At 38.3% G+C, this 12,950-nt stretch overlaps 1 protein-coding gene across 1 annotated transcript; it reads right to left on the bottom strand.

Annotated features, from left to right (window-relative positions):
• Positions 1-8,136: 8,136 nt before the first annotated feature.
• Positions 8,137-12,423, bottom strand: gdf5.S (growth differentiation factor 5 S homeolog). Its single transcript, XM_018237832.2, has 2 exons — positions 11,379-12,423; positions 8,137-9,689 (listed from the first exon to the last, which is right to left on the bottom strand). The coding sequence occupies exons 1-2, from the start codon at positions 12,001-12,003 to the stop codon at positions 8,824-8,826; spliced, it is 1,491 nt and encodes a 496-aa protein (XP_018093321.1). The 5' UTR covers positions 12,004-12,423; the 3' UTR covers positions 8,137-8,823.
• Positions 12,424-12,950: the final 527 nt, after the last annotated feature.

Genomic DNA, 12,950 nt, shown 5'->3' with positions numbered 1-12,950 from the left:
CGTTTTTTTTTTTCAAATGCCACTTGGAAGGAAAAGGCAGAAAGACTTCTCTGTGCGCTCTTTTTTTTCCCATTTGGCTTAAAGTGTATAATTTACTCGCAGATGATACCCAAATTTACTTCTCCATTCCTAATGTTACTGTAAAAACTCAGACACAAATCTTCCAAAACTCACATTTTCATCAGTCGTTGGCTCGGCACCCGTTTTTACCATCAGCGTTGAGGGAGCCAACGCATACACTGCTGAATCAGCATGATTCCACAAGAAAAGTCCACTTTAAAATGAACTTGTTTGAAATTGTGGAAAATAGTTTGCAAATGCTCTTGACTTCTTTTTTTTTTGTTGCTGTCTTTTATGCTTTGGTTAAACGGGCTGGGACAGTAAACATGTACCTAAGAATTTCTGATTTGTATAAAATATTAAAGTATTATTGACAGCAGTTGCATTGGAATGGTATGAAGGTTTGTATCATCTTCTCCTGTTGAAGGAGAAGATGATACAAATCTTCATACCATTCTAATGCAACCACGACTTATTGTTCAAGTACACAACTATGGCATGTTTGTGGATCTTGGTTGAACAAGATGATAACAAATATCAAGAATAAAATTCCCAATACTCTTTTGTAGTCACTTGATCTATTGTTGAGTATCCTACAACCACTTTTGACATATCTGGATATTTCTCATCTGGTCTTACGAAGAACTAATAATTCCTTGACTTTTTGCTACAATTGATATGTTCCTTCTAAGGCAGTAGGAGCTTCTAACCAACCATCGCCTGGAAATGATAAATGTGTCCTAGTGGAATACTACAGCCTCCTTTATTGCTACTACTTGTACTAAATATGTTCTTGGAAGGTAAGCTAAATGCCTGTATTTGCAAATGCCATTAAACTATTTAAATCCATGCAGAATAGGCCATCTTTGCAGGGACATAGGGATATATTGTTTATCTGGGCAGCACAACGGCTCAGTCAGTAGCACTTCTTCCATATGGTGCTGGGTTTTTTTTTTTTGTGTGATTCTGGCGTGAACAGATTGGAACAGGAAGGTGCCGGCAAAGAGGACAAGATTGGATCAGGACTAAGAACTAGCCTAGGTTCAGAGAACAGGAATAGTATTAGACTAATGCAGGAGTCAGAGCAAGAACCAGGAGTAGGAACAAAAACAGGTCAGGGTGCAGGACTAGACCAGGAGCCAGGAACAGAAACAAGGCCAATGCTCAGGCACTGACTGGGAGGAGGGCTGGGCTTTTATAGGACAGAGTTAGCTCTGATTGACTGACCCCACTCAACCAATAAGGTTAGTAGGGTGAACACCGGCCCAAGCCAACAACCAGGAGGTCCTGGGTTCAAGCCTCAGCAGAGCCTTTCATTACCTAGTCTAGTTGCACATCTCTGCAGCTCATAAATGTCCTTCTCAATAACAGAGGCCCAACACTGCACTACATACTCAATGTAAGGCTTTACCAGGAGGGGGAATTATGTTTCAACCCCTCAAAGTTAATACCCAGTCACTACCATTTAGTGTAGAACTCGCACTTATGTTATTTCTAGTGATGGGCGAATTTATTGGCCATGCACAAATTTGCAGCGAATATCCGCGATGGTACTGACACCAGCGTCAATTTAGGCGCCGGCATCGATTAGCGGACACCCATTGATTGTTGCTGGCATCAAAGCTCCAGTTTCTCAAATTTTTCGCCTGTTTCGTGAATTTCGTGGCGAAACGGGACAAATTCGCCCATCACTAGTTATTTCTCCCACAGTGCTTAATCTTATACTTATCAACACTGAACCTTACCTGCTGCCCAGATAAACAAGTCGGTGGTGTTATTCTGCTTCTTTCAACGGCCCTATCTATAATATTTAATACAGTTGTGATCTCTAGTACTCAAAAGAAATTTCTAAGAATGATAACATTGTTGACTGCCCATGGAAGTGTCCTCCATTGAACATTTTATGCAAGTCCAGATGTGCAGCCCTACCTCGATCTCTTGATTATTTTTCTATTTTAATGTGAAAAATTATAGAAGTAAATCTTCAAAACGGATACGATCATTTCCCGAAAATTCTACTTCTGCCTTCCCTTTATGGATGGCTTTCAATGTTGGTTCTTCCAAGAGTTGTTAAATCCGATGCTAGTGTCGATGAATGTTCAAGTGAAAATTATGATTGGAGCTGAAACTTTTTTTTCTTCCTCAATTCAAATTATTTTTTATTAGCTTTACCCAAGTTCTTGTAAAAACAATCTCTTTTGACACCTTTTATTATGCAGGTGTCTAGGGATTTTTTATGTTGCTCAGAGTTAAATTCATGGAGCCTTCATGGACGGCGACTGCTTTCTCTGCTGTACAAACAAGTGGATTTTACGCAGGAAATGACATATTCATCTGAAAGTATACATAAACTTTAGGAACACATGCAAACTGTAATGGGAATGTATTGTTTTAAGTGGCACACTTTTAGGTTTACAGGTCCAAGCTTCCCCTTCTGTTGTAGCCAAATACAACATAAATTATCCACACGTACCTGTCTTGCAGAGATCTGTTTATTTCCATTGCTGGCCTTCTTTCAACTCTTTCTATGGACAGGTACTGCATTTTAAAGATCATGTTTATTCCCAAATGAAACATTTCTCGAATAATATTTAGCGTATAAATCAGTCTGCAGTGAAAAAAAGGTTTAGAGCTAAGATTTAGGTTTGTATCTTTGCCATATACTTCAAGTACAAGAGGCTTTTGCGTCCTCTCTTCGCACTAAAACCCCAGAAACTTCATTTTAAGGTCAGATACATTGGACAGTGTGTTGAAATATCTTTGTTTGCCAAAATGACTTAGTTGCTTTCTTTAAATGTCTATTCAACCCTTAACTAACTCCAGAAGAAGGTAACAAACCTCAGTTGCTTTGGCAAGACTATGATCGGTATTAATACATGAAATCAAAATTTGCAGGGCAATATATAAGAGCTTAATCAACTGTCAAGGAGACAGACTTTTAGGGGCCGATTCACCAAGGGTTGAATATCGAGGGTTAATAAACCCTCGATATTTGACTGGGAATTAAAATCCTTCGACTTCGAATATCGAAGTCGAAGGATTTTAGCGCAAATAGTTTGATCGAACGATTGAAGGAATAATCCTTCGATCGAACGATTAAATCAAACGATCGAAGGATTATCCTTCGACCAAAAATCATTAGAAAAGCCTATGGGGACCTTCCCCATAGGCTAACATTGAGTTCGGTAGGTTTTAGATGGCGAACTAGGGGGTCGAAGTTTTTTCTTAAAGAGACAGTACTTCGGCTATCGAATAGTCGAACGATTTTTAGTTCGAATCCTTCGATTCGAAGTCGAAGGTCGAAGTAGCCCATTCGATGGTCGAAGTAGCCCAAAAAACACTTCGAAATTCGAAGTTTTTTTACTTCGAATCCTTCAGTCGAGCTTGGTGAATTGGCCCCTTACTATCAATTAAGATTATTCTGCCTTAAAAAATAATAATAAAATAATAATAAAAAATAAATATATTGTTTTGTTGGCTTTATCGCTGCAGATTGACCTTGATACAGTTATTATCTACAGTTTTATCTATTTGAAGGGGAACAAAAATAGAAATTAATGTGCACAAACATTTTCCCATTGAACCTTAAGACAAATATTTACAATGTTTTAGGATATTCACTAATGCTTCTTATCTAGTATAGGTCAATCTAAAAACAACTGGACTAGTCCAGTTGTTTTTAGATTGACCTATACTAGATATACTATGACCTGGATGAATGTAAATCTTCATAGTCACTAATGCTTCTTGTATTTTTCTTTCTGTAACATGTCTCTTTGTCTTCTCTCGGTCTCCCTGTGATGGAATCGGTATTAGAGCACTGAGCGCTTTGACTGGTCATCAGTCAAAGATTGAATGGTTGGATCATCTAGTTAGCTGCTGGTTGCCTGAATTCCTTTCTTGCCAAGCGCTTTGACTGGTCATCAATCAAAGATTGAATGGTTGGATCATCTAGTTAGCTGCTGGTTGCCTGTATTCCTTTCTTGCCAAGTGATTCCTGTGCCTTTGCTTCCCCTGCTTGTGATCTGAGATCTATCTGACTGGCTGGGAGTAGGACAAGTGCCTACAACATGCTGAAAGCCCCAGGGTATATTTTGGAAAGAAGGGCTTAAGGAAAGCATAGATTGCCCCAGGGTATATTTTGGAAAGAAGGGCTTAAGGAAAGCATAGATTTGGAGCCCAAACTAGGAAGTTTTAAGAGATCCCCTTGTGTCACTCCTAGAGGGACAGAATGTCCAGCAGAGCAGGGAGAAAGATCCATTAGGTTAACTTGACCTGGAGCTCCAAATGCGTATAAGTCCCCTGCCAAGCTACAACACTGTGGAAAGTGTCAGCACTGCAAAGCTGCACGTGGACTCCAGTGTGCCAGCTCCTGTGAGCATCCCAATGAGTAAACCACAGAGGGGAAGCTATTGGCAAAGTTAAAAGTTTGCAGACCCTATTTGAGTTTTTGTTTGTGTGCCAGCTATATGAGAACAACAACCTATTCCAAGGAGAGGTACTTTGGGGAAGGTAACATTACCACTTTCTACTCAGCTTTATTTCATCTCCCCATGAGATGGTTTTGGTTGATTGACAGAGCCCTTAGCTCTCTGATTGGTCATCTCCCTTTCAAGACTGAATACCTGCCCAGAGGCAGTGTGCAGTAGAGATCTTCCACCTTGATTGTAAAATGTTCCATCAAGACATATATAAAAAATCTTCACTTTGTTGAGAATTCAGAATTAGAAATCAAGGTGGCAGTCTCCGAACAACCTGCGGGCAGGAATGTATTCTTAACAAGTAGACAACTAATTTGGGAGCTTCGCTCCATCAACCAAAACCTCCACCATCACAGTGAGACAAAGTAAAGCTGAGCAGAAAAATACAAGAAAAATCTAAAGAATAAAACACTGCAATTTGTTTCCTTATGAATGTTACTTTGGGAAATGTTTGTGCCAACCTACGGATTAAAGCCCAGAAATTTCTAGAAATAGAAAAGTTTCTGGCAATGTGCTGGAGGCAAACTTGATGATCATTTGTAATGCTGTTCTCCAACCCATCCACCTAAGACTCGTATTTTCTTATTTAATCCGTACTGACGAATTTCCAGTGGAGTGTGTGTTTGTTTTAATGGAAAGTTTGCTTTTACAAGGTCAGAGGTTTATAATTCCAGTCTCAGGGACCTTAAATGTACAATTTGTTATCTGTACCGTTGCCTGGCTGTAAAGTAGATGAAAAGGATTACAATTGTTATTAGTGATGCATTGAATCGAGGATTCAGTTTGACAGAACCACATGTAAAGGTGGCCATGCACGGGCCGATAAAAGCTGCCGACAGACTGAGTCGGCAGCTTATTGGCCCGTGTATGGGGCCCCCAATGGGCTTCCCTGATCGAGATCTGGCCGAAAATCGGCCAGATCTCGATCAGATGGGATTAAAAATCCCGTCGGATCGCGGCCGCATCTGTTCGTTGATGCGGTCCCGAGATCCGACCGCCCGTTTGCGTTCGCTAGGATCCGATCGTTGGGCCCTAGGGCCCACGATCGGATCAGCCCGATATTGCCCACCTCAAGGTGGGCATATCGGAGGGAGATCCGCTCGTTTGGCGACATGATCTCTCCATGTATGGCCACCTTAACTCTCTGGGCATAGATAAGTGGGCAGGTGATTCTAGTTGAGAAAACTAAAGACTAAGCTTCTTTAAGGCCTCACCAGTCCTTAAAAAGTTCCTAAAAAGTCTCAGTTCTTAAAAAGAGTACTGATTTATATCTGATCTAAAATCTAGATAGCAGCCATCTTTGGCACACACTGTGTGTGTGTGTGTGTGTGTGTGTGTGTACGCATATCTATACTAAAACTAACTGTAGATTTTAATGTCACAATTGTCTTGGATATTATGCTTGTCCAAGAAGTCATCCAATTCACTCTTAGGGGTATATTTATCAAAGAGTGAAGTTAATAGTGAAGTTCCGCCACTAGAGTGAAATTCCACCACTTCCCATTCATTTCTATGGGGTTTTTAAAGACGTATTTATCACCCATTGATCCCATAGAAATGAATGGAGAGCTGCGGAATTTCACTCTAGTGGCGGAACTTCACTCTTTGATAAATTTACCCCTTAAAGTCAATAATCTGCCATCACAACATCACCTGGAATGGCTTCAGCAACCTCACTGCCCTCACCATGAGGAACCATCTTCGCTACTTTCAATAAAAGTTAATTTTCTCAAGTCTAAAGAGGTGGCCTCTTGTTCTTTGATCTGTCAACCATATATCACCATAGCAATAACAAGCCTTTCTAAAGGCAGCATGCAGATAGAATAGAAAATATTAGCGGTTGCCCTGAAGTCTTCCCTTATGGGTCAGTCAAGGAAGAGCAATGTGTTACCAGTTAAATTCAAGGATGAACAAGCTGAAATGCAAATATAATGTAGTACAATCCAAACTACTTCAACATTTGGAATCATGTCAAAAGGTGCCAGCAGAGGGAAAAAATATGCCTGATGGTTTGGCAAAAAATATTTCAAGGTCAAATCTAAACAAAATGTTCTCTATTCTTTAGTGTCAAAAACAGGGGCAGGAGTACAAAGGAAAAGCCAGGCCACAAACCATGGGTGACCTATTGAATTCCAGATCAGGAGTTGGGAAGAAAATGTGGTAGCAGCGGCATGCCGTAAGTTAAACATTGTGGCATTTAGACATTTCTTTTATGGACTGAAAGCCAGTCACCACATTTTGCAAGTGAAGCTCTCAAGACAAGATGTCTACTCTCCACTGCAGATGAAGCAACATGAACAACCATGAATATTTGCTAGATCTGAAAATGTATTTGCAATCCAGTCTTGCCATATGTCACCCTTGGGTGAAGTGCACCATAAAATAGTTTACAGTTAAATGAATATTTACAAATTATTCAACCTTTAATTTACTTTGCTTCTTTTCAATTGCAATTGATTTCTTAAGAATTAGTAGCCCAAAGTACAGAATCCTCTAAATTGGCCATTCATTCTTAAGTTGCTCTAGTTCATATTTGAACATGAAGCCCTGCTTCCATATTTTAGTGTTGCCCCCAGAAGCAATGGCAGAAGAGTTGGCAAATGTTTAGCAGCCCTGCTTATTGTTCACTGCCTGCTCTGCGGCAGAATAGCCTTGAAGAGTTGGCGAGGGATCAATGTTCATATTTGGCCTCCTGTTTATTCGCACTCATTCCAAGCTATGAGTCCTTCACAACCCTCATGGACCACATTGTGATGACAGTTCTTAGTATGCAGACGGCTGTGGTTTCTACAGAATTGACTAATCATGCATGGTCAAGAGAACAGGGAAGGATATCAGAAGGCTCTTTAATCAGGGGCGCTCCACCAATGAGGCGAGTTGAGACACTCTCCTCAGGCGGCAGCGCCCCCCTGGTTGCCAGGGGCGGCAAAAATGCCGCTCCTGGTAACTAAGAGCCAAATTACCGGTTTTCAAACCGGGAATTCGGCTCTTCTTCAGGCGGCATAATAGCAAGAATCGCCCCTGTCTTTAATACCAAACTTTTATTTCTTGACTTCTAAACAATCCCATATCTTCTAAGCTCAATGTTATTTTTAAATGAGTTACAATGCTAAATAACCTGTATCTAATCTTTTTTCTAACATGTGTGTGGACAATATAACCTCATTTAACAGGAAAACTTTATAATAATGCAGCCTTCACTAAATAATTACTCTAATCCTCCAACCTTAGGGGATAACAGGTTCTCCTTTGTGTGGACAATTCTAGTCTACTCGTAAGCCTTTAATTTTCTGATTTAGGATTGGTGTGAATACCAGATGTGCTCTGATTAAAATGTCCTCTACTCTAAAGAATTATGAGGTTTTTGAACTATTGCAGTCATTATATTTCATACAACAGAATCTTTGTTTCAAACATTGGAAATGTTACTGATAATTTAGACGATCATTGAAGCGCTGTCAGAAACACTCCACCCCTTTCTAATTCTCCAACATTCAGATCTGAGGGTCCAACTCAATAAATGTAGGGCATTTTAGGAACAGCAAATTCAAATTTACATGTTTATTTTCAACGTAGGAATAGTTCCGTGGTTTTTTTTTTGTTTTGTTCAAGTTGTCGTATTAAATTATTACCACCAAGCAAAGCAACAAATTACTCAGATATATACACCATGCATTACAAATATACAGAAGCATATTACAATAATTTATTTTGTTTTTAACATAGAATCAAATGCCTTCTTACCACTCCAAGATAATATATTGTGTTAACCGACATTTGATAATAAAAAAAAAATCTAAAGCAATTTTACTAAGCCTTTTAAGTTCTAAAAAGCAAAGAAAGTTACTTTTTTAACATATATTTTCATATATATAGATATAAAATAAACACTTCAGATCCAGTCTTTCTATTGCCTTCATAAATACAAACGGTTGTAAAATAAATCATTTTCAGCTCACAATGTATTCATCTTTTAAGGGAAATGGACTTGATAGTGTTGGTGTAACCAGTATTGACTTCATATGATTGTGCTGTGTCAGCAACTGCCATTTCTCATCATTCAGATCACTCTCAAGTGTCATTATCTGCTCCGTTTTGTGTTATTGTATCCATCTCTTCATTTTCAGACGTGTTCAAATTGTCACATGTAGGGTTTATTTGATCATATCATGTATGCAGTTCTGAAACATTAATATAAAAACCCTTTCTATACAATGTTTATTGTTTAAACCCTAGTTTATTTGTTCCTCTTAGACCAAATCAATGGCAGGTTACATATTTGCTACCTACAACCACAGGACTCCACAACCATGTCTTCATATTGTTTGTAGACCACATTGTTGGCAGAGTCTGTGTAAAGGATGCTTATTGGACTTAGTCTAGTTGGAACACAACAGGTTGGTGGCGTAGTCTCTGGGTCCATTGAATTCATTAATGTTTGGATCACTGCATGGTTGGTAGGCTCTAAATGAGATCTCAGAGGGAACTCACAAAGCCCTTCACAATGATATGCCTCATACTCCAAAGGGGCAATAATCCAGTCATCCCAACCCATATCCTTGAAATTGACATGAAGTGGTTTCTTGCTACATCTTGCTTTTGGATTCTTATTTGGCCTCTTCCCTTGCCTAGTTGACAGAGGGGCTCTTCTCTTTCTCCTTTGATTGAATAAATATTCATAGACAGTTTTGTCATCTTGGCCAGACCTGGCTTTAATCTCATTGAAGAACAAGTCCCGTTTCTTTGTCCTACCAAAGACAAGAAAAATGGCTTTCTCATTGGTCTGCCTCCCTGTTCTATTAAATCCCGCACTTCTTAAATCTGCAGGTTTCCCCTTATCCAAAACTTCAAGCTCAAAACACAACTGCACAGAGTTTTTGAAATTTTTATACAGCTTCCATATGTCAAAGACCTCCCATTTTGGGGTATCAATACTGCTGAGGGGCCGAGAGTCCAGAAGGCTAGCGGACTTCTTGTTCGCCGGGCAACTGTATAATTTTACCTGCGACAGTTTGGCAGGTAAGTTGGATTTAGTGTCGGTCGGCCTTTTTCTTAGAATACGCAGTTCAGCTCCTAATAAACCATCTTTTTCCAAAGCACTGATGTCAAAAATATACTTTTGCCTCCTTGCTGCTGCCATCCATTCATCTAGGGAAACAAATAAAAATGAGAAAGACAGCAATTTATTTTAGAGAATTTTTGTATTCTACGTCGTAAACCCATGCAGGTTATGGTGACACAATCAGTAATGGATTTGTTTTCATGTATATCTTGATACACATCTGATGCACTTGGGTCTCTTTGTTCTATCTCTTGTTTCACCAAGTGGCCAATATGTTTACCTTTTTAAAACATTTTTTCAGATCTCTTTCTCAACCTACTAAGTGGAAATTAGGCTTTAAATTATGAAACAAAAACAACAGATCTTCATATATACCTAAAGTAAATATGGAAATCCTGACCCAAGGCAGTTCTGCTAAAGTGTCTATACAAGGCTTTAGTAAATGAACCCTTTAGATGTAAGGAAAAAGAGGTCACTGCCGTGGTGCGCTGATATCTGACCACATTTTGTGAAAATTTGTTTGCTTGTTTTTCCTTCTTTGATGAAGGACTTAATGACTTATATCATGAGGCAATTCGCATGATTTACTGCTCTCGAGGAAACCGAGTGTCGGTCTCTTTATTAGTTTCAGGTGTTTACAATATAAATTATGAAATACTTTGCTGAAGTGCCCTTAATTAGTGTTTAACGCATTTCACATGTTGGTGGATTACATAAACTGATTAAAATGAATAGCATGGCCGGCTAATATCTTAAAGCTCTGCATTCGGGCGTATCACACTGGAAACATTAATGCTGCAATGTAAAATCTATCATTAATAAAGAGCTTTTGTAGGAATGCTACTTTAAGAGAATAGCTATTTAGATACTAACACCTTTAACTACAGTCTAAGGAAAAGTTTGGAACAATGTTTTGCCTGTTTGAGGAAGCAGACTCATTATTTATTTTCTGACTTGGAATTTTTTCTGTTAAATTACATTGTTATGGTTCCTATGTAGTGCAATGCTGGACTGCAATAAATTTTGTATTATTGCTATATCATACTGGAAATAATATTGAATTATGATAATTATATTTTTATTAAAAAAAAAGTAGCATATGAGGAGATGGTTCTTGGCTGGTGGCAATGACTGTCTGAGGAACTCATGAATATTATCCATATATCAATAAGATCTGGGTAACATTGACACGGCAAGTTCTTTATTTAGTGGCGATTCTCATTTTGAACTTGATATACGACACCTGTTCAGTTATACACGTTCATTAAGATCTTTCACATACACCTTAAAGAATGTAGCCTATGAAAAAACGATGGAGCTGAGTTGGAGGTACATCGACGACTGTTGACTACACTGCCATTATCAACAAGCTCCTTCAGTAATATTTTTCAAATCCTTAACATTTTTGATTTAGGGCAAAATTAGTAAACCTTGTTAAAATGAATTTTTACTATAAATGACACTAATAAGAAGACATCGAAGCTTAAAATATATCACCCGACATCAAAACATATCATAAGGTTGGCATTATTTACATATTTTACTACAAATGACTCACTTTCCACCTAAAACTTGGTCTCCACATTTCCTAAAATGCTTTTTCTATACATTAAATTTCAGCTGAAACATTTTCATTTTGGCTTATAGGAGCATGACTGTATCTAGTACCAACATGTATGGAACCTGTATTAAAAACACATTCACTTATTGTGAAATAAAGTAGATGTTTATCCTTAAATATTACTTTATTTAGATTATATAACCAATCATCTTACCTTGAGCTTTGTCAATGAAGCTGGTGATAGTATTGGCTAATCCTGCCTCGAGTTTCAAGCTTCCATTAATGCCTTTCCTTTCAACATCTGAAAGAGTCCGGTACAGTGATAACATGTATTCATGTGGCGTAATGAGGGGGTGCTTGAAAGAGTCTTTTTGCTCTTTTTCAGTCAGTGGGTTTGAAGGTCTCCTTGGTTTGAATCCAGCAGAATCTGCATGGATATTTATTAGTTTGGTAGAGGCCTTACTGGTAACATGCGGAGGCCTTGGGGTCTCGATTTTTACCCCAGATTGCCCATTTTCAACGACTTTGTCCTTGGCATGTGGAATAGCTCTACGGGCAGCTTGTTTTTTGAAGTCCTCATTTTTAGAGAGAAAAATTCTACTTTGAACAAGGGGAACTTTGGTCCTACCCTTTTGAAGACCAACTCCATGACCCAAGATTGCAGTCCTGGTTGCGTTGACCTTTGGTAATGGGTTTCTCTCTTTTCCTCCAGTTACAGCAATGCCTACTTTGGTTCCTGGATTACTTTGTTCAGAATGGCCCAGTGCCAAAGGAACTAGATCCAGGGAGTCCCAAATCAGATACCAAAGCAGTAAAGGAATATATTTCAGTACTTTCATCCTTTGATCTTCTCTTGAACATCACCAAAGAAACAAATGGCAAAGGTTCCACCAAACTGGCATGAGACAACATGAAAGAGACTGAAAACCAAGGCCAGCAGAAACAGCTTTCTTCTTACTCTGCTTTTAAAATCTGTTTGCTTAATGTGGGTATCCAGTCCCATAGTGAAAAGTAACATGTGTTCTGATCTAATCTTACTTTCTCCAGTGTGTAGCTGAACAGAGGTTGCTCTTGAAAGGTAAACTTTACCTCCCTCTTTTCTGCTTCAAAACTGTCTGACTACTTGAAGGAGTCTTGTTTAAATCCGAAGGTTTTTTTTTTTTTTTCCAAGGAGGAAGAATGGCGTAATGTTGCCTCTGTGTAAATCCTTTTTTTTTTTTTTTTTTTTTTTAAGATTTGAATCCATTCCAGTGAAAATATTTCACACACAGAGATTCGCAGGTGCTCAGAAATCTTTTACAAACCTGAGCTCAGGAGTTGGAAGCGGAATTCCAACAAAAACCAATTTAATTACTCTCTGATGTCATGCTGTCTAAACTAATTTAAGGGCGATATATTTCTTGAGAAAAAAAAAAAAAAATCTTCCTTAACCTTTCCATTAACATGACTCATACCCTATGTTAAACCATTCTGTAGGACCTGAAACTTCAAATTATGTCATTTAAAGGGGGGAGGGGGAATGATTCTGCATTAACCTTACATAAACTTCAACGAGAATGTAAACATAAGTATCTTTTTTAATTTTTTATTGTTTTTGAATCGACCCTAAGTATTGCGTTGTGACATCTAAATATAGGCTTTTTTCATTGTTATGGATCTTTTATTTCTATTTCCCAAAACAAATTAAACAAACCATTAAAAATTAAAAAAAAAATCGAAATGGCATTAATGTGGTAATGCCGTAGCACTTTAAAAATACATTATAAAATGTTCTATAAAATTAAGT

Source organism: Xenopus laevis, chromosome 9_10S (genome assembly GCF_017654675.1).
Source record: "Xenopus laevis strain J_2021 chromosome 9_10S, Xenopus_laevis_v10.1, whole genome shotgun sequence".
In the NCBI taxonomy this organism is placed as follows: domain Eukaryota; kingdom Metazoa; phylum Chordata; class Amphibia; order Anura; family Pipidae; genus Xenopus; species Xenopus laevis.
The sequence above is the reverse complement of the archived record's forward strand: the minus strand, read 5'-3'. Positions and strand labels throughout refer to the sequence as shown.

Excerpts from the sequence above, each read along its gene's own strand:
- gdf5.S (XM_018237832.2), bottom strand. The coding sequence starts at position 12,003 with ATGAAAGTACTGAAATATATTCCTTTACTGCTTTGGTATCTGATTTGG. Across the intron at positions 9,690-11,378 it reads CTTCATTGACAAAGCTCAAG|ATGAATGGATGGCAGCAGCA; the intron begins GTAAGATGATTG and ends TTGTTTCCCTAG.